The following is a 23,384-nucleotide window of genomic DNA, read 5'->3' as shown; positions in this document are numbered from 1 at the left end:
ATCCACAACAGACTTGGGTTTCATAAAGTTTGTGCAAGATGGGTCCCAAAACACAGTTGGATAAACAAACACGTTTGGACATCTACAAAAAACATTTGGATCACTATGGTAATGAAGGGGAAACCTTCATAGACATGATCATTACTAGTGACAAAACATTGATCCATCATTACAAGCCAGAGAGTAAATGGCAGAGTATGGAATGGAAACATCCAAATTCACCATGCAAGAAAAAGTTCAAGACCCAACCGTCTGCAGGCAAACTGATGCTTAAGGTTTTTTGGGGTGCAGAAGGTCCAGTACTGGAACATTATGGGGACAGGGGCACAACAATAAACAGGGTATGTTGCAGTGAGATGCTTACTGCCAGGCTAAAGCCTGCAATTTGAAGCAAATGCCAAGGATTGCTGTCAAAAGGTGTTGTGTTGTTGCATGACAATGCCACTCTGCATACTGCTGCCCACACTGCTGAAGTGCTCCAGAAATTCAAAGTTGAAGTACTGGATCATCATCCATATAGTCCCGATCTTGCCTCTTCTGACTATCACTTGTTTGGTCCACTTAAACAGCCATTAAGGGGCCGTTCATTTGCCTTGGATGAAGCAGTGAAAGAAGTGGTGCATTTCTGGCTCACAGCTCAACTGAGAACCTTCTTTTATGAGAGAATCAGGAAGCTTGTACAACGATGGACCAAGTGCGTTGAAATGCAAGGAGAGTATGTCGAAAAATGATGTACTTGTAAGTTTCCTATTTGATTACAATAAAATTTTGTAACTATTTGGAGATAATAACTGACTTAATCTCGTATATTAAGTTTTAATGAAAGTTTTGATAGAAGAAGAGAAGTTTGTATAGGGGGTCGGAGAGTGGAGTGTATAAGATTTGCAGATGACATGGTTGTGATGGCAGAATGGGTAAGAGAGATGGAACAAATGTTAGATGATCTAAACACAAAATTAGAAGAACACGGAATGAAAATTAACAAGAAGAAAATGAAAAGCATGGTAATTGGAGAATAGGGGAGAAAATGCCATATGAAAATAGGGGGAGAGGAAATAAAGCAAGTGAATAACTTCAGTTACTTGGAAAGTGCAACAATGGATGATATGTATTGCTCAACAGAAATTAGGAAAAGAATTGCAACGACAAAAGAAGGATTCGGGAGGAAACAGAAATTACTTTGTGGACCACTAAACAAAGATCTGAGGAAAAGACTTGCCAAATGTTACATCTGGAGCATTGCACTGTACGGTGCGGAGACCTGGACATTGAGGAAGGAAGATGAAAGAAGACTGGAGGCACTAGAGATGTGAATATGGAGAAGAACGGAAAAAGTGAAATGGCAAGACCAAGTACAGAATGAAGAAGTATTAAGAAGAGTTGGAGAAGAAAGAAACACACCGAAAGGCATCAGAAAGAGAAAATGGAACTGGACTGGACATAGTTTGAGGGGGGGGGGGGGGGCTCTTTACTGAAGGAAGGAATAGAAGGAATGGTGTGTGTGTGGGGGGGGGGGGGGGGGGTAAGGGGAAGAGGAAAAAGAAGACATCAAATGCTGGACAATATCAAAAGAGACAAATATTCAGAAATGAAAAGACTGGCTACGGTCAGACAAAACTGGAAGAGGCTTCACCCATGACAAGACCTGCCATAAGGCAAAATATCATACTATTACTATAAATTCAGTCCCACTAAACTTTATATTTCTAGAAGAATAGTATCATTCAGACAGTCAAATACCCTAGAGAGGTCACAGAAAATACCCAACTGGTGGTATTTTATTATTTAATATTTGTAAAATTGAGTGAGTGAACAAGTAAATGGCATTCTCAGAAGAGCAGTTCTTCAGAAACACAAACTGTGATTTTCTGAGAATATTACTGTTGCACAAGTGAGATACAATTACAGAAGAAATAACTTTCTCAACTATTTTGGAAAATGATGTCGCAGTGAAACAGGTTGCTGGTTATTGACATCTGTCCTATCACCTTTATTAAATATAGGTTTGATAACCGTATCAGTATCTCCAGAAAAATGCCTTGAGTTAGTGATGCATTATAAATTTTAGATAAGACAGAATTTATTATATGGGAACAAACCTTAGTACTCTATTAGAAATGCCACCAAAACCAGATGAGTACTTATTTTTGGGAAAATGTGTATCTTTCTGAATTTTATGCAGGCAACGTTTTCAATATACTGTTGTGCTTTTTCTCTTGAACTATTTGTCCCTATAATTTCAACTATATTTAAGAAATGATTATTAAATATATTTGCTACATGTGACTCATCACTTATAGCCCATTAATTCTCTTCAATAGTGATGTTATCCTGTTCTGTGGCTGGTTGCTCTGTCTCTTGTTCCTTACATTCCATATGGCCTTAAGTGTATAGTCAGAACTACTGACTTCTGACATTATGTGCACTTTCCTTGATTTTTAACAAATTTTATTAGTAAATTTGAGCAGTTTTTGTAGCGTGCAACTACTGCAGGATCACTACTTGTTCTGCCCACAGATACATTTCTCTTTTCGTTTCACAAGCTACTTTAATCCCTCTAGTGATCCATAGTTTTTACATGGCTTTTCTGTGTCCTTACTGATTAGCTTACGTGGAAAGCTATTTTCACATAATGATATGAATTTATCATGGAATACATTAAATTTTATGTTAGCATTTGGTTAATTATAAATTTCATCCCAGGTAATATACTGTGGTGTACTCTTAAAAACATTTGTCCTGGAGTCATTAATTATTCTAACTGATTTCACTTGAAGAGTATCCATACTGTAAGGCACTATGTTATTTATCCTAACAAACTGAACATCCTGATTAGATAGAGTATTTATTATACTGGATAAACAGTTATTTTCCTGCTTTGAGCATCACCACAGAAAAAATTATCAGCTGGCGTCCTACTGTCTTTATCTACCTATATTGGAAGGTTAATCACCGAGATCAAACTGCAGGATTCAAATAAGGTTTCCAGATCATTTCTTTTATCAGAATCCTTTAGGAAATCCACACTGAAATCACCACAGATTATTAACTGCTTGCTCCTGCCTGACAATTAACATAGTAAAGACCCCATAAACAGTTCAAAATATCCCAGTGGGTATCTATATATTCCACAATAAAATCTTCACTCTGCAGCAGAGTGCGCACTGATGTGAAACTTCCAGGCCGATTAAAACTGTGTGCCGTATTGAAACTCAAACTCAGGACCTTTGCCTTTCGCAGGCAAGTGCTCTACCAACTGAGTTACTCAGGCCCCTTCCTCACAGCTTTAATTCCACCAGTACCTTGTCTCCTACCTTCCAAACTTCACAGAAACTCTCCTGTGAACCTTGCAGAACTAGCACTCATAAAAGAAAGGATACTGCGAAGACATGGCTTTGCCACAGCCTGGGGGATGTTTCCAGAATGAAATCTTCACTCTGCACCAAAGTGTGCACTGATATGAACCTTCCACACAAAGCTCTTCTCTCCCTCCACTTGTATCCACTATTCCCTCCCCTTCCCCACCCACTTCAGATTTCTGCTTCCATTCAACATGCCAGTTGCATCCTGTCTGAAATGCTGGAGATAGTGATCATGTGTGTGTAAGGTGCGCTCGCTTGTGTGAATGAATGTGTGTGTTTCCTTTTCTGAAGAAGGCTTCAGCCAAAAGCTAAACATGTAACAGTTTTTTTGTTGTGCCTGTCAGCAACTCAGTGTATCATCTTTAAGGTAATTAGCAATCTATCTCTTTCCTTGCATTGTTGTTATTAATGATTAAATATGCTTACTTTAATTAAATAAAATAATGAATAACTTTTTGGTTAGTCCAATACCACCACTTTTCTTTGATGTCACATAAAATCACTTCTTATAGATTAACCAACATTTTAAAAAGAAAATAACAATCTGAGAACCCAACCATGATTCAAATGTGGTAGTGTGTTTACATGCCACATGCTGAAATCTAGCAAACAAAACTGCATTTCCAGAATCACTGTTGTAGTATTCACATAATCAACCAGAAGCTGTATAGGGATATCAGTTTACAAACAAATGGATTTGGGAGCCCCTTATAACAAATCTGTACCAAAGGGACCATCCGCCCCCAATAGCTGAGTGGTCAGCTCAACAGACTGTCAATCCTAAGGGCCCAGGATCGATTCCCGTCTAGGTCGGAGATTTTCTCCGCTCAGGGACTGGGTGTTGTGTTGTCCTAATCATTATCATTTCATCCCCATTGACGCGCAAGTCACCGAAGTGGTTGCACCAGGCGAGCGGTTTACCTGATGGGAGGCCCTCGTCACACGCCATTATTATTATACCAAAGGGACCCATTCAACAGTAAATTACAATACAGACTCTGATTAATGAAATCTATGACACCATTTATTTTTCAGCTATGTTTTTTTCTGAAAACTGCAAACCTGATGTTCAAAAAGGTAGCCTCTGGGAGTACCAAATTGTCAGGGAACATTTATTTGAAATTTCATTCCTTTTCATATTTTCTATAGTAGTTTGGAAATCCATTTCAAGAATATTAATTATCCTTAAAATTCCAATTGTTTCTTTCATCAGTAACTGGAATATATTTCCACATTTTGCACTATTCGGCCAAAGAAATTTCATCCTAAAATTAGGTTCAAAAATAAATAATTATTTTATTTCTATGAATTTTGTTACATCCTGAATATTTTTGTTAGTAAATGCTAACCCAGGCTTGCAGTGAAAATATATCACTATTGCTCATAATCAAAGATTTGTTTGTAACAACTAAAACAATCAATTTTTGATAAAATAATTTAATTGGATAGATAAAAAAAATCTATGCATCAAGTAGCGACAGAACACACACATAAAAGAAGGTTATAATTAGGCAAGCTTTTGGAGCCAGTGGCTCCTTTTTCAGGCAGAAGAGTTGAAGAGGAAGGAAGAGGGGTGAAAGAAAAATACTTCTTTCCTTCCATCCCGTCCAGCAAGTATCCCCTGACCCACAATTCTGAGTGACTTTCCCAAAATCTTTCCATTTTTCTAGACCTCTCCAGTCCTTTCCTTTCATACCTCTTCCTTCCCCTTCAACCCTTCTTCTTGGAGAAGGAGCCACTGGCTCTGAAAGCTTGCCTAATTATAACCTTCTTTTATGTGTATTTCTGCCACCGCTTGGTGAGTAGATACTTTATCTATCCAATCAAATGTCTCTGTTTGGTTTTTCAAGAGTACGTCTGAGGAGTTTTGGAGAGAGAACAGTCATATTGAGTCAAGTCTTGAACTCACTTTCATGTAGGTTGGAGTCGAAGTTTACTTGTTAGACTTGTAGCGACGCTCCCGCGCGCTAATTCAAGCTCGCCGGTGTGAATGTGTTTGTGTGCTGTGCGCGTGTGTCAGTGCAGTGCTGTGCGGTCGTAATTACTGTACACGACGTCAGTGTAGTTCCGCGCTCAGCCTCTGGGGGCTCTGTGTTTTCTAGCTTTTATATACGTTCTGTTTATTGTTATTATTCCTTGTTTTTTGAGTTAGTGAGTAGTTCAGTGCCTCCTGACTTGTGTGGACGAGTACTGTTTTCTCTCCTAACTACGGAAGTTTCCGAGGATTAAGGATCCTCTGTATAGGCCGGAAGCAAATTTTATAGCTCCGATCTGTCCATGCATGCCGGGCGTCGTCAGATACGCGCTCGCAATAAAGATATTGTTGCTCAACGGAAGGTCTTCATTCTTCTGAATCACGTTAAGCAAAGGTCGGACAGCCACCAGTTTAGCTGAACCCGACAAGTGGTGACCCTGACGTGATTCAAGCAGAGCCCAAAGTGATTCAAGCAGAGCCCGACGTGATTCAAGCAGAGACCGACGTGATTCAAGCGGAGACCGATGTGATTAAGAAGAAGCAGCCGTGAGCTACGTAAGTAACGAGCACATAATGACCGAACAGCAGGCCGTCTCCAGGATTGCAGTCCATTTGCCGCCGTTCTGGCCTGACAACCCGGTACTCTGGTTCGCGCAGGCAGAGGCAAGTTTTAGCTGCGCTGGAATAACGGTCGAAGCAACTAAATTTGCGCTGATTGTGAGCCAACTCGACCAACGTTATGCAGCCGAGGTGCAGGACATAATCACAGCACCGCCCGAGGCTGGAGCTTATGCCAGGCTAAAATCAGAGTTGATTCGACGGGTGGCCGCGTCGCAAGAGGACCGGATACGTCAGGTTCTGACACAGGAAGAAATTGGCGACAGGAAGCCTTCTCAATACCTGCGACATCTACGCAGCAAAGTTGACACCGTTACTGTGCCAGACAGTCTGCTCAGAACGCTGTGGAGCAGTAGGTTGCCGCCGCAAATAAAAGCCATAATCGCCTCGCAAACGGACATGCCGCTGGATGACGTGGCGCAGCTAGCAGACTGGATTCAGGACGCGATCACACCGGCTCTGGTCAGCGCAGTCGCGGCTTTGAACAACAGTGCAAACAGTACCGCGTCTGTAGCACGAGCCGACCATGATTCTCTCGCTGCCAAGGTTGAGCTTTTGTGCGCCCAGGTCAGTGCGCTGCTGGCACGTGACGACGACAATAATAGAAGAAGCCGATACAGACGGCAGCGTTCGAGAAGCAGATCTTCCGGCAGTACTACCACTCCGCAAGGCGAGGTATTATTGTGCTGGTACCGCCGACGATTCGGCGATCAGGCAAGGATGTGCACATCGGCATGCTCGCACCCAAACGCCACCGGCGGTCGACAATACGCACAACCGACTGTCAGTTATCCTCCAAGCGCCTGTTCGTTACCGATAGGAGTTCCGGCGTTAAGTTTTTAATAGACACTGGGTCGGACCTGAGTATCATACCATGAACAGCCATACATCGTTGCTGACCGCCAGCTGCCTTCTGTCTGCCGGCCGCCAGCTGCCTTCCGTCTGACGGCTGCCAACAATTCTTCCATCGCAACATATGGCACACAGAGGATGGAACTTAATCTCGGCCTACGTCATGCGTACGAGTGGAATTTTACAGTGGCTGACATCACGGAGGCGATCGTCGGGGCTGATCTCCTCGCGCACTACCACCTGCTGCCGGACGTCGCGAACGCACGGTTGGTAGACAGCGTCACTGGCTTAGTAGTCACGGGTTTCCGTCGCAACACCGCAACGCACAGTGCCAAGTTGGTCCATGCTAAGGAGGGTGAGTACACTGAATTACTGCTTAACTATCCGAACTTGACCAGGCCGCCCGGTGCTCCCAGGTTCATACCACATGACACGGTGCATCACATTCAAACGACTGATGGTCCCCCAGTAGCATGCCGACCTAGGCGTCTCGCTCCGGACCGATTGAAGATAGCGGAGGCAGAATTTGACGCCATGATTCGCGAGGGCATAATGTGGCCATCTAAGAGCCCGTGGTCCTCCGCATTACATCTTGTTCCGAAGAAGGGTGGAGCTTGGCGCCCATGCGGTGACTACCGTGCGCTTAACACGCGAACAGTGCCGGACAGATATCCCGTTCTGTTACTGAGGGATTATAATCATGCTTTACATGGTGCCACGGTGTTCACAGTTCTGGACTGCGCTAAAGCGTATACACGGATTCCGGTGGCCAATGACGACATTCCAAAGACTCCAATAATAATGCCTTTCGGTTTATTTGAAAGCAAATTTATGACTTTCGGTTTACGCAATGCCGCTCAGACCTGGCAAAGGTTTATAGACTCGGTTCTCCAGGGGCTGCCATTCTGTTTCGCCTACCTGGACGATGTGTTAGTGTTCTCTGCTGACCGCGATCAACACCGACAACATCTGTGAGAGATTTTCGAGCGATTGGAGCGTTACGGTGTCGTCTTGAACGTGGACAAGTGTGTTTTTGAGCAGTCAGAGGTGACATTTCTTGGCCATAAGATTTCTGCTGAAGGCTCTCTTTCTCTGTCCGAGAAGGTGGACGCTATCTTGCAGCTACCCCGACCAACTACGATCAAAGAATTACGTCGTTTCTTGGGAATGCTCAATTTTTATCGACGACACCTTCCTCACGCTGCGGAGCTGCAGGAACCTTTGACGGCGGCATTATCAGGCCCTAAAGTAAATAGCAAGTCTCTGATACAGTGGACAGAGGACATGTGTTCTGCGTTCGAGGCAACAAAGAGGAGCATGGCCGACGCGGCGCTTTTCGCACACCCATGGCTCAACGCACCATTAGCAATTGTCGTCGATGCGAGCCAGACAGCGATCAGTGCCGCGATACAACAATGGTCCGACAACGTATGGCAGCCACTGGCGTATTATTCCCACAAGCTTTCACCTGTACAGAGAAAATGGAGCACATATGACCGTGAGCTCCTGGCAGTATACCAGGCAGAGAAATATTTTCGCCCCAAAGTGGAAGCGTGAACTTTCACGATATATACAGACCACAAGCCACTCACGTTCGCCTTCCGTCGGAATAGTGTCAACTGCTCTCCCCGTCAATTTCATCACCTTGAGTTCGTGGCCCAGTTTACTACCGACATTAGACATATTTCTGGGATCGACAACATTGTTGCGGATTGCCTTTCACGGATCAGCAGTGTTTCCAGTACCATAGACTTTCCTGCACTGGCACAGGCACAGAGAGACGACGAAGAACTCCTTGCCTATGTTAAAGACACGGCTTCCGCATTGCAACTGAAACTCGTTGATGTTCCGGGGGAAGATACACAGCTATACTGCAACGTTTCTCGCGGCCGACCTCGTCCCTTTCTGACGCCGGCTTTTAGAAGACAAGCCTTTGATATAGTACATGGATTGTACCATCCTGGGGTACGCCCGACATTCCGCCTAGTATCGCAACGTTTCGTGCGGCCAGGCATGCAAAAAGACTGCGACGAGTGGGTCCAATCTTGTCTTCAGTGCCAACGTTGCAAGATGTACACGCACCGATCGGCGATTTTCTGGATACCACTGCCCGCTTTGCCCACGTTCATTTAGATGTAGTTGGACCACTTCCACCTTTGAACGGGCAAAGATATCTGTTTACAATGATCGACCATTTTACGCGTTGGCCGGAGGCAGTGCCGGTGGATAATATCACAGCAGACACATTAGCTTCCGCTTTTGCAATGACTTGGTTGGCAAGATTTGGATGCCCACCACATATTACCACTGACCGCGGACGGCAATTTGAATCAGACCTGTTCTCACAGCTGGCCAAGTTTTGTGGTTACACCCACCATAAGACCACAAGTTATCACCCAGCAAGCAACGGAATGATCGAACGCTGGCACCGTTGTTTGAAGGCCGCGCTGATGTGCCACGAAGAAACCTGGACAACCGCACTACCAGTGGTCTTGTTAGGCTTACGGACGACTTTCAAACCAGACCTGGGGTCGTCAGCGGCAGAACTGGTTTATGGAGAAACACTGCGCCTTCCTGGTGACTTTGTAGACGCTGATGCCACAGAGACAGTTGCTACTGGCCAGCCGGATTTCTTGCGACTATTGAGGGACCATGTATCAAAGATTCGCCCTCTGAAAGCCACACGTCATGGCAAGCCGCCCACTTTCGTGCACCAGGACCTGGAACAATGTCGTCACGTCATGCTCCGCACTGAGGGCGTTAAACCGCCTCTACAAGCTCCTTATTCTGGTCCATATGAAGTGCTACGGCGCAGTGCCCACACCATTGATATCCTAGTGAACGGCAAAACCACGACTGTTGCGTTGATTCGGGTTAAACCTGCGTATGTTTTTCCTGACACACCACTAGCGGCACCTCGTCGTAGGCATCCATCTATTGCTGTTCCAGACACTGACGCCACATCTCCGGCACCGGCTCTTCAACATCCGCCGCCCAACGCAGCACAACATCCGCCTCCTGACGTTGTTCCTCCTCCTCCGATGACGACGACCCGTTCTGGACGTCGGGTGCACTTTCCGGCGCGGTATCTCGACACCGACGCTCCGCGTCTGCCTGGGGGGCTGATGTAGCAACGCTCCCGCGCGCTAATTCAAGCTCGCCGATGTGTGTGTGTTTGTGTGCTGTGCGTGTGTGTCAGTGCAGTGCTGTGCGGTCATAATTACTGTACACTACGTCAGTGTAGTTCCGCGCTCAGCCTCTGGAGGCGCTGTGTTTTCTAGCTTTTATATACGTTCTGTTTATTGTTATTATTCCTTGTTTTTTGAGTTAGTGAGTAGTTCCGCGCCTCCTGACCTGTGTGGACGAGTACTGTTTTCTCTCCTAACTACGGAAGTTTCCGAGGATTAAGGATCCTCTGTATAGACTGGAAGCAAATTTTATAGCTCCGATCTGTCCATGCATGCCGGGCGTCGTCAGATACGCGCTCGCAATAAAGATATTGTTGCTCAATGGAAGGTCTTCATTCTTCTGAATCATGTTAAGCAAAGGTCGGACAGCCACCAGTTTAGCTGAACCCGACAGACTGATCACTGTGAACACTGTGTGTAATGTGAATGTCAATTTTTTTATAATTCTACAAGTATGAAAAACAATGCAATCTCAACACTTATAAAACAGTGACTATTTAAAATCAACTCTCTTTAGCAAATTTCTAAAAATTTAAAACATAAAGTTAATTGTTGGAAAAGTTGGACTTGTCAATAAACTACCATGTTTTTTCAACTGCATATTAGCATCTTCACAAAAATTCTACAGTCCTCGACCTCCATCATATCGAAATACATATTCTGATGATGAGCTGAGCCATATATTCGTCTAATAATCAAGATGAGTAGTAAAATTGTTTATGTCTAAATCAACAACCATTACAGGAATTTCTATTCTATAGTGCCATTCACCATAACATGCTGTTATACATTTACATCTCAGATAGTTCTGACAAAGGGAAATTTTAATTATCAGTATATTATTTTAAAGTTTTCTTATTAATTGGCCAGTGGGGTGGTACTATTAGTCCCTGTAAACACAGTGATAATATATAAATCATAAAGCAAACAGCTTTGCTAATGAAACAAGACCAAACATTTATAGACTAATAACCACAGCTACATAATTAAAGAATGTGTGAATGAAATTTTCACTCTGCCAGGAAGTTTCAAATGCATGATTGTTAACAGCAAACATCTTTCACAAGCGTTGAACAAAACCAATATTTATATATAAGTAAAATTGTGACACCTGAAAACATTACTGGCAAATTAACATACACACACCACTGTATTCTAGAGATCTCTAAGGCAGACACTTCTGAAGATGCACATGGACCCAATACTAGTGAAATGGCAATAAAATGAAAGAATAAAAAGTACACTGTTATCAAAATCAAGTCTGTGTATATATATATGTCACTTTATCTTTCTACCTTCCTTTTTTTTTTTCTTTCTTTCTTCTTCTTATTCTACCAAGGCTTCAAATCCTTGGGATTTACATCTGTCATTAACCACTTCTTGCACCTCGTGCAATGTTTGTTAATGTGAAAAATGATGAACTGCACAATTCAAAGTCCACATTAGACTACAGATATCTCTGTAACTGGCTGGGTAAGTCTTTTCAAACATCAGAAGGCAATAGCATATCCCACCAATAGATCCATGTCCAGTGAAGCAATGTGGTGTTAAAACCAACCTTTAAGCTGTGGACAGCTTTATTTTTTACTAATGTAGCTACTTTTCATGGTGGCCAAATTTTGTGAAAGGTTACCACACCTTTAAATCCCTTAAAAACTCCTTGAAATAGTTTGACACATGGCAGTTTCTGATACGAGCAGTGCCAGCCCGAGAAAATTTCTCCACACAAGTGACTTTCCCTTCTCCCCCCACTCCCCCTTCCCCTACCTCCCTTTTCCATCACACACAATCAACAATGTCAGTTTTCACTTCTGTGATACACATTGCATACAAATCTTGCAATTTGGCACCTCACCTAGCTTGGCATCCCAAGCAGCCGCCATTAACTGTGATATATCCTGTATAGAAATCTTACAGTTGTGGCACCTATGGTACCCCCCTCAGCTTGGCACCCCAAGTGGTGGCTTGCGTTGCTTGGATCCTAAATTAGCCCTGGATATGAGGGAGACACCGAAATACTGAATGCAATCTTGCATCTGAAGGTGGACCAACAAAAATTCCAAACTAAATTTTCTGCATTATTTAGGTAGAGGATAATCCTAAAGGAAAATAATACTGGCCTCAAAGATTTCTTGTCACTGCTTGCTCTAAGGTGGAGCGTGCCAAAAAACACATTTTTTGTGAAAAAAACATAATGGCATTATTTTGTGGACTGCTATTTGTAGACAATTGTTACATATGAAATTCATGTTTCATCATCTGAAACAAAACGAAAAGCAAAAAAAGACTGTCCCCCCCGGTCCTTCTGTATAAAGGAAGTTTATATGTCAACTTAATAATTTGTGAGTATCCACATCTTCACTATATCACTGCCTCTTTTTTTCCTTAGGTTACTTTAGGAGATTCAAGGGCTTCATACAAACTGTGACAAATTTCTGCAGTGTTATTGCCTCCTGCTTTGAGAAACCTAATACTTCGCTGCTTATCATTGTATCTGGGCTCCTTAATTTTCACATATACCATAACACCTAATTAAATATCAGGGAACTACAGAAAACTGATGATAATATGGAATTTACTGCTCCAACAAAGCAGCCTGAAGAACCACTGGGCACTGTAATAATTTACCTCTTACACTGACTTCATTTTGGTCATTAAGTTGTTTGTGTCTTCATGCAATAACATCATCTACATCCACGTCTACATATATACTCCACAAGACACTGCAATAGCGCAAGGCGGAGGGTACCCTGTACCACCACTGGTCCTTTCGTTTTCTGTTCCACTCAAAAACAGATTGATTGTCTATATGTCTCTGTATGAGCTCTGATCTCTCTTATCGTATCTTCATGGCTCTTATGTGAAATGTTCATTGGCTGTAGTAGAATCATTCTTCAGTCAGGTTCAAATGCCAGATCTCTAAATTTTCTCAATAGTGTTCCTCAAAAAGAACATTGCCTTCCTTTCAGGGACTCGAATTTGAGTTCTCAATTCATCTCCATTCCATATGTGTCATTTGAGCCTACCCATAAGAAATCTATCAGCCTACCTATGAATTTCTTCAATTTCTTCCCTTAATCAAACCTGGTGCAGATCCTAACCACTTGTGCAGTACTCCAGAGTGGGTCACACCAATTCCCTGTGTATGTGGTCTCCTTTCCTAAAATTCTCCCAGTAAACTAAAGTCGACCATTCCCCTTCCCTATTACAATCCTTATTTGCTTGTTCCATTTCATATTACTTTGCAATGTTACACCTAGCTATTTAACAAAAGTTACTGTGTCATGGAAAACACTGCTAATGCCATGTTCTAACATGATAAGTTGTTTTTCCTATTCATCTGCATTAACTAACACTATTCTACATTTAGAGTTAGCTCCCTGTATCACACAACTATAAATTTTTACTAATTTGAAATCAGAGTTTACAAGGGTGGATAAAAAAGTAGGGTAACAAAATCTCTTCTTGAAAAGGTTTAGTAAGGAAATCAAAGAAATGCACAAAGCTACTATGGCAACAGTAAATATTATTTTTTCACATAGTCACTATGACTATCAAAGCAACTGTTTCATCAGTAAACCATTCTGTGTTACAACCCGCAGGGAAAAAATCATGGTTTCGGTCTAGGAACCAGTTAACAACAGCCTTCTGGCATTGTTTCAACAGTGTTAACTGGCCAGGTGCTTCTTTAACGGTCTGAGGGTGTGAAAATCATCTGGTGTGAGTTCTGGGCTGTATAAAGTGTTCCAGTACAGTCCACTGATCATGCTGGATCAGAACATGAATAACTAAGGTTGTATGAGGTGGGGATCTGTTGAGCAACAGCACGGTGCATACTGAATGCAAACTTCCAAATCATCTCCTACAACTGTTCCAGCCTCACATGGTAAGTGGCAATATTCCTGTTCTGAGAATGGGGGAGGAAAGAAATCAACAGCACATTCCGCATGTCTCTAAAGACTGTGCCCTTATCTTTCTTCAGTGATACTACCGTTATGACCTTCTTTCAATGAGTAGTGGGGTGTCTCCACGATACTGATGCATGTCATAATGATGCACCCACATTTTGTCCCCAGTGATGATACAATGCATATAACTGAACACCCTCTATCCACATTAAGTTATGAAGAGACAACCCCATACACTTTGCTTCATTCTCATCTGAGAGTTGCCATGGAAGCCAACATGAACACATGTTTCGGTAGTCCAATGTGTTGTTCACAAAGTACACTACTCTGTCGAGGAAGTTGTTCAGTACATGTGTAATTTACTTCACATGAATGTGACAATAAGTTTGAATCATGCTTGAACACATATTCTCATATAAGGTGGACTTGCTCGGTCACCCTCACCTTTACTAGTCTTGAACACCTGTTCTGACTTTATCAAGTTCCTGGCACCAAAATCAAACCTGTTTTCATGACATTACACCTCCTCCATGAACTTCTACCAGTTGCAGATGAATTGCAGCTGTAAAAGGTTCCTTTAAATGCAAAAAAACTTATTACACTTCACACACTGTCTACTGAGCATCCATCCATCCACACCTCTAGCTTGACACTGTGTTTCACTAATGGTGTTTGATAGTTTTGATTATTTCTTCTTTCCAGTCATCGAATTTATATCAAAATGGGCATTTATACAATTGTGATATCTTGTTATCTTACTTTTTGAACCATCTTCAAAAATAAAGGATAGGATTCAGTTAAATGAGCTCTTTAAAGTTTAAAAATGATACTTTTATTCAGCATCAACTAAAGCCCCGATGTCCTTTACGAGTAAATGTCATGAGTTCCTAGTTGCAAATAAAATTGTACTTATGCACCTTACGTCTAATTAAACTTGACATTGTTAATTTTACAGCATCTAAAACAGCCTATTTTGATGTTAATGCCTATTTCAGCTTTAAAAGCCTAAAAGGTACCTATTTCTTTAATTTAACATAAAAGTCTCGCATATTCGAAAGATTATAATTGCTTACAACAATCAAGAACTGTAGGTCGGAGGACTGAAAGTGATATTTAAAAAAATATATATCACAGAATCCTGGCTAACTGCATGTTTCCACAAATAAAGGTATTCATATGTCTTGATCTGACCACAGACTGTAGCGGTTGCATGGTTCCAGACTGTACGGTCTTCTAGTTGCAGTGCATCAATATTTCAACAGAAGAAAATACCAAAAACACCTAGTTCAAAGCTTAGTTGTATAATACTGTGAGAGCCAGATTTTGTGCTCATGCGACAGATGGAAAAATTGTCTTCTGCCAAGCATGCAACAATCTGCTTTTATACTTATTAGTTTTCCTGCCATTATTGAACTGAAAATTTCCTCTTGCATATTTAGAAACCAATGCATTTGTGAAACACATTTTGCAAATACTGCTTAAAACAATACTAAGAGACACTGGAACTCAATTGTTCACTATTATTATAATTTTTAAGTTTCTGAGTTCAAATTTGATACAAAGGAAAAGTTGTTTGTTTGTTGTTGTTGTTGTTGTTGTTGTTGTCTTCAGTCCTGAGACTGGTTTGATGCAGCTCTCCACACTACTCTATCCTGTGCAAGCTCCTTCATATCCCAGTACCTACTGCAACCTACATCCTTTTGAATCTGTTTAGTGTATTCATCTCTTGGTCTCCCTCTATGATTTTTACCCTCCACGCTGCCCTCCAATACTAAACTGGTGATCCCTTGATGCCTCAGAACATGTCCTACCAACCGATCCCTTCTTCTAGTCAAGTTGTGCCACAAATTTCTCTTCTCCCCAATTCTATTCAATACATCCTCATTAGTTATGTGATCTACCCATCTAATCTTCAGCATTCTTCTGTAGCACCACATTTCGAAAGCTTCTATTCTCTTCTTGTCCAAACTATTTATCGTCCATGTTTCACTTCCATACATGGCTACACTCCATACAAATACTTTCAGAAACGACTTCCTGACACTTAAATCTATACTCGACGTTAACAAATTTCTCTTCTTCAAAAACACTTTCCTTGCCATTGCCAGTCTACATTTTATATCCTCTCTACTTCGACCATCATCAGTTATTTTGCTCCCCAAATAGCAAAACTCCTTCACTACTTTAAGTGTCTCATTTCCTAATCTAATTCCCTCAGCATCACCCGACTTAATTTGACTACATTCCATTATCCTCGTTTTGCTTTTGTTGATGTTCATCTTATATCCTCCTTTCAAGACACTGTCCATTCCGTTCAGCTGCTCTTCCAAGTCCTTTGCTGTTTCTGACAGAATTACAATGTCATCGGCGAACCTCAAAGTTTTTATTTCTTCTCCATGGATTTTAATACCTACTCCAAATTTTTCTTTTCTTTCCCTTTACTGCTTGCTCAATATACATATTGAATAACATCGGGGAGAGGCTACAACCCTTTCTCACTCCCTTCCCAACCACTGCTTCCCTTTCATGTCCCTCAACTCTTATACCTGCCATCTGGTTTCTGTACAAGTTGTAAATAGCCTTTCGCTCCCTATATTTTACCCCTGCCACCTTCAGAATTTGAACGAGAGTATTCCAATCAACATTGTCAAAAGATTTGTCTAAGTCTACAAATGCTAGAAACATAGGTTTGCCTTTTCTTAATCTAGGTTCTAAGATAAGTCATAGGGTCAGTATTGCCTCACATGTTCCAATATTTCTACAGAATCCAAACTGATCTTCCCCAAGGCCGACTTCTACCAGTATTTCCATTTGTCTGTAAAGAATTCATGTTAGTATTTTGCAGCCGTGGCTTATTAAACTGACAGTTCGGTAATTTTCACATCTGTCAACACCTGCTCTCTTTGGGAATGGAATTATTATATTCTTCTTGAAGTCTGAGGGTATTTCACCTGTCTCATACATCTTGCTCGCCAAAAGTAAGGAATGTAAAATTGTAGTATCTATAGAACAAAGCATGAATGTTTTTCAAAGGATTCACTAAGCTTTGATTTTCTTAAAAGTTTTGAGTTATAACAAAAATTTGTTCAGTGACTAGATACTTGGGAAACTAAAATTGATAAACTGTATTTTATGTTTTTTTTTTTAATTTTATTTTTTTATTTTGTGAAAATTAAGTACCAGCGTCCCTTAACAGTACCAAATACTTCTTAGGCTCACTTCTATATGGCATCTTGTTTCTTTCTTGCATTAAGTTTTGAGTGGTGAAAAGCTCCACTTAGCTGAGCCTAACATTAGGCAAATGTTGAATGAAAATCAAACTCAAAGCACACACTTTTAAAAAAGACAGCTAATGAATTCACCAAAATGAACCGTTTCTGCAGTGGCTTTGTCATGATATTGTGGCACCAAAAACTCCTTTTCAAAAACTTGAAAGTCCTATTTTCAAAGATTTCCTGAGAAGTACTGTCATCAGTTTGTTGCTGCAGAGTCAACATTGCATAAAACTTAGGTGATTTCAGTATTCACTGACCCACTGCATAGAATCCAAGGTGATATTTGGGAATCTTGCACATGGATTTCTGTTGATGGAACTACTGACAGTCTTGACCAGTACATTGAAAATTTGATTGTTGGCAAGTTGGGCCCAGATGTGGCATCAAGGGCTTATTTTGATTTATTCAAAACAACTCTCAAATGAGCTGAAGGTGCTATAGCCTCATGGCTTGAATGAAATCATGGTGCCTCTGGCCTTCACAGATGCCATTGCACATATGGCTGCAGTGTTTCAACTGTTTCAAGTATACTATCCTTTGATGCTGCATGTAACTTGTTTAGCACATGGTACCAACCGTAAAGCAGAGCAAGTAAGGTTAAAATTCCCTAAAGTAAATAAATTAATCTCTACATAAATAAAGTTTTTGTTAAGGCACCATCAAAGATACATTCAAAGAACAACTTCCAGATGTCCCCTTGCCACCTGAACTTCTTGTTACATCCTGGGGCACGTGGTTAGTGGCAATGGAATACTACAGTAATCATCTCCCAGCAATCCAGAAGGTAACTGAAAATCTATCAGAGAATGATACCTCTGTCACTTTGCAAAACAATTGCTCAAAGTTCCCTTAATCCAATAGGGCTTGACATAATTAGAGCCAACTACACATTTATAGCATGAATTATCTCAGAATTATAAGGCTAAGGAAGACCTATTTGTTGCAACATACAACCTCTGACGATACAATTCTGTGAATAGTTCTGTAACATTAATGTAGATGAACTGCCATTACCTTACTGACCTTCGAAACAGTCACTTCCCATAACTATGAACTGCTGAATTCTGTGATACAAGTCCTGGAAACTTTGCACAAAGTCTTCCTTTGGGATGGCATTCAAAAGCCACATCATGTTTTGTTGGATGTCAGGAATATCATCAAATCTCTTTCCTTTCAAAGTGAGTTTGAGTTGAGGGAATAGGAAGAAGTCTGGAGAATTGAGATCTCGTGAGTATGGTGAATGTTGAAGTTGCACCACCACCTTTTTTGCCAGGAACTGTTTGACAATATTAGTTGTGGGTGGGTGAGCATTGTCATGAATAAAAAACCAGGAACTTTGTCATGGATACTGAGGTCATACCCTGCATAGAAGTTGCATTAAACGGGTCAAAATTTCAATGCACTGTGCAGCGTTCAATGTCGTTCCCTCAGATAGAAATTTCTTGTGGATAATGCCTTGACTATCGCGAAAGGTGATGAGCATCGTTTTGATGCAGGATTTTTTGGCTCTGACCTTTTTCCAACAAGGCGATGTCAGAGAATGCCATTCCATGCTTTCAGGGTCATACTGGAGACACCAGGTTTCATCCTCAGTGACAATATGGTTCAAGAAATTGTGTGTTGCATCCACTGTTTCCACAAAATCCTTTGAAGCCCCTAAACGTGCCTGCTTTTGATCATCAGTCAAGTGATGTGGCACAAGACTACAACACATTTTCCTCTTCCCTAACTTCTGGGTAAGGATTTGGACTGGCGTTTATCTGATAATTTGTCGCACGGAGTCACGGTTCATCTGCAGTTCATCCGCTATCATGTGCACAGTTACTCGACGGCCATTTGTGATTAATGTCCTCACTTTCTCAATGTTTTCATCACTGATGGCAATCGCCAGTCATCTGCTGCGAGGATTGTCAGAAACACTTTCCCAGCCTCCTTGAGAATGGGTGAATGACTCGTACACACACTTCATGGATAGTGCTTGATCCCCATAAACACATACCAGCATTGCATGCGTTTCTTTTAGTGTTTTGCCAAGCTTAAAACAAAACTTTAAATTGATCCTTTGTTTGTTCATTGTCCTGTTTTTAGTTCAGAACCAATGCACTAAACAAGCACTTTTTCCAACAGGTCTAACATGGAACACTCATGATGCTCAACTGAACTATGGTGGGGGCAGGTTTTCAACAGCAGCTGCTAAACAGGTGCAGCATTATGAATCTCCAGTGTTGTCTGACTGACCGTTCTGACTTCATTCACCAAAATTTATTGTCAGTGGTTGTATATTTACTGGAGGAAGTTAAAAAGAAAGTTAATGAAGCACCAGGTGAAGTGGGAGCCTCAGGCAAAAATGCAAAAGGTTTAGCAGAAGAACACCAATCTGAAGGACTTCAGCACAGCAGCATACATACTTAATGGAAAATCTAGCTCCCCTGACTGCAGCATTCCTGCCCACCATGTGCCAAAAGAAAGTGCACCTCAGTACACCTCTGTTGCATCCGTTTATGTATAATGCGGTGTGTGTGTGTGTGTGTGTGTGTGTGTGTGTGTGTGTGTGTGTGTGTGTGTGTGTTTTATCTGCCTCAACAACTCCAGTAAAGGTGAAAAGAATGAGTAAATTACATTTGTCCTAGTTTACTTTAGTTGTTGATAGGTCACTGTTACCACTCAAGAGCAGACCAAATCCACATGGTGACAGCCCATTTGGAGTGGTTAACTTTCATGTATATGGTTTCTGATTCAGTTTTCAGCACTGGTACCAAACATCAAACCAATTAGCCAGCAATTCAAGTAAAAGTAATACAGTGCTTTTTATGAGAAGTGAAACTGATAGTTTGAGAAGGTGTTATACAGATAAAAAGCAGTATGGCTACAACCTAATTATAAAATGGAGGAAAAAGCTACATCCAAATAATAAGACCTAGAACTGTTAATGTTAAATATTATTTTCAGTTGGTTTGTACAAGAATTGGTTACATAAAACAAAACATATTTTAATGAATAACAGAATATACTAAGTGAACAGTCATAACATTAAGTTTATCACTGCTTATTTACGAATTAAAATACATATTACTTACTGTCACAATTTCTAACATTTCTTGTCTGGAAATGTACCCATTTCCATCCAAATCATACATACTGAATGCCCATTTCAGTTTTTGCTCAAGTTTTCCTCGAGACGTGACAGAAAGTGCACATAAAAATTCTCTGAAGTCTATAGTCCCATCTCCATTCGCATCAAATGTTCTAAATACATGTTCTGCAAACTGTAACAGACAATTCACAAGTAATTTACAAATTTCAAAGAGAAAATAGAAAACAGTACACATTCTGGTAATGACAATTTTTCTGTTTCATTAGGAAACTCTCATTTGGTTTTTATTTTCTTTAATCTCACTTGAATATTATCGTTCTTCTTCAGACAGCCACACTAGCAAACTGCAACTAAGGAGTACAGTGTAAGCAAAACAGAGTGCAGCAACATAAAATATGGAGCTCTTGAAGTGACCTCCTCTGCCCACACCTATTTTTAATACAAATGAACTCCAAATGACTTTTAACATCCACACACCAATAATTTTGTTGATAACACAAGTATACTAATATACCATCCAGATTAAAACACTCAAGACAAAGTCCATATATTGCAAAATATGGCTACAACTGATTCAGAGCAAACATTTTAAGTAGAAGCCACAAAGACTCTCTGTACACAGCCGCAAAGAAGCAAAAACAATCTGCTGGTAGCATAAGTAGGCATTAACGTTCATACTGTAAGCAAAAAACTTTGTCTAAAAGTTCTTGACATCTAGCTGGGTAACAAAGGCACAAAAAAATTGAGTCAACACACTGATAAATTCATCAAAAATCTCAGACTGAGAAACAGATAGTTAGTTATTTCTATATTCTGTGGATCATTATTGTGCCTCTTGATATGATGAGGAACAAATCAGTTTTACAGTTACAGTATATTTCCCGAGTGACAATTTGTGTGATTTTTTTAAGGTCACTTTTCCACATGCATACAGTGAAGCAGATATGATTTCGTTGTGTGTTTGAAGTTAATTTTATTCTTGATTAAATTCTTTACATCACTGGGTAGGCAATCAAAGAATTTTGCACCTGAGTATTTCACCATTTTCTGTAGGGATGGGACAATTGATTGGTTTTAACAGCTGTTTCCCCAGCTGACTGCTTTTCATTCAGTCAGGTTTTTCACTTGAATGAAAGAACTGAATGAAACTAGTCTCTGTGACCATGCCAGCTACATGAATGTTTTCATATGCTCCCCAGGTCCGAGTCATTTCATTTCATGAGACACAACTGACTGACAAGTCCTGACATTTATATCAGTAACATGAATGTTTTCACTCCATCGCCAAATTTGAGTGACTTCACTTAGCTTACATAATTTGTAGCCTTTTTGGTTATACACAAAGCATGATTAGAGTTGCAAACTTTCGTGAGACAAATAACATTTTTTTTTTATTTCAATGGAAGGTGAATAAAAAGCATATTTCTAAAAAAGAAATATTTTCAATGTTTATGTATTTATTTGCTTAAATAGGAATTTTTCATACTGCTCGCATTACGTATGGATTTTTGATTAGGTTTAAAATATTTGCAACTGGTGCTACATTATAAATATATGTTTAAATAAATTAACAATTACTTTTTTAAATTTGTTAAAGCTATGTCTCTGTCTTCCTACTGTGACATGAACAGAAACCATATATGATACATTTTTTTTAATTGTCTGGCATCTTAATCATTTGCTTCTTACGCAAACACTGACAACTGTTGGATTTATACTAAGCACGTCCCTAATATACATCTAGGGCTGCATCTCATATTAACTAATATTTTATTGAAATGTTGCAAAATTACTAATTAAAGCTGACATTTCTGGGGCTATTTTAATATCTTCATTAGAATAAAAGGAATAGTCGGACAGGCCATTTTGTTTGGATATGTTAGCACCTGACTAACTAAAAGCAACTATAATAAAGTAAATGAAAGCTACATGTAGTTAATATGAAAATGTAGAACTCAGAAATATTTTCTTCAGTCTGCACCTATCTGAGTACTCCTTCAGGGTACACCCACAGATGATGTAGTAAAACTACAGTATGAAAGGACTGGAGTTCACAATGGCCAATAATGTTGGACTAAACAAAGTCAGTGTGACCCTTCCTACTATGCAGTAGATACATGAACTTGAGCCTCTGGTATCCTGCCCAGAATTTTCATACTGGAATGAGTTTGATGAAGGTTAATGAGAATAACTATGGGTGTAAGTTACTCACACAAAAGCAAATGTCCAATAACTGCCCAAGTAGGTACTTACTGTCTAGTTAGAAACTTAAAATTTTAAAGAATGGCCAGTATATAAATCAGCTGATCAAAGTTGGATATTTTTTGTTTTTGTTTTTCTTGTGCTGTACTGTCTCAAAAAACAGCAGTAGTTATGGCACATTCCGAATAAGTCTCTTCAAAACACTGCTTTGCAAGTACTTAAACATCACCACAAGATATTTTTCGCATAGAACCTGACCCATATAAGTGCACAGATTTAATATGAAGCATGATAGCAAGTGTCATAGTGCTATATGTAGATGTCCCACACTACACAAGATGTACATGAATATAGTGTGTGCATGATGATTCTTGCTTTTAAAAAGCAATTAGCTAGAAGCAAGTCACAAAAGTTTTGAACAAAAGCAACCAAAGTTCTTTTCAGATTCAAGAAACCATTTTCAGATGGCTGCTACAGGTTTCTTTGTAGTGGCCTTGTACTGCAATGCATATTTCATATACAGGGTGAAACACCTAAAACGTGCACCACATATATTGTGGAAATGGGAAGTGCTACGGATGTGTTGTTTTCACAGAATGGATTGGTAGACAAGGGCTCGTATTGTTAGCCAGTCAACAGAGTGTAATAATATTTAGAAAGTGTATTTTTGGACAAATATACACTTTTTTACAGGGAACAATGCCTATTGACATTAAAAAACTAATAGTAGGGTAAATTACAATGTCAGTTGTGTTTGTTGCAAATTGCTAGGGCAATTCATTTATGAGACATCGTATTCTGAAAAGTTCCCACACTGACACTTGTACGATACCTATGGCAGTACACACTAAAGAACTATACAAGTTCACACACTACTTATTTGGATTCTGACCAGCAATGAGAAAATTGA

General features: G+C 40.4%; 1 protein-coding gene across 1 annotated transcript in view; it reads right to left on the bottom strand.

Annotated features, from left to right (window-relative positions):
- The window catches only part of LOC126481148 (neurocalcin homolog), a 44,430-nt gene that overhangs the window by 12,026 nt on the left and 9,020 nt on the right, over positions 1-23,384 (bottom strand). Inside the window, exon 3 of the mRNA XM_050104715.1 lies at positions 20,256-20,444. Within this exon, the coding sequence (XP_049960672.1) occupies positions 20,256-20,444 (189 nt within the window). The remainder of the gene's footprint in view (positions 1-20,255; positions 20,445-23,384) is intronic.

This window comes from Schistocerca serialis, chromosome 1 (assembly GCF_023864345.2).
Source record: "Schistocerca serialis cubense isolate TAMUIC-IGC-003099 chromosome 1, iqSchSeri2.2, whole genome shotgun sequence".
NCBI lineage: Eukaryota > Metazoa > Arthropoda > Insecta > Orthoptera > Acrididae > Schistocerca > Schistocerca serialis.
This window is presented reverse-complemented; position numbering and strand designations above follow the sequence as displayed.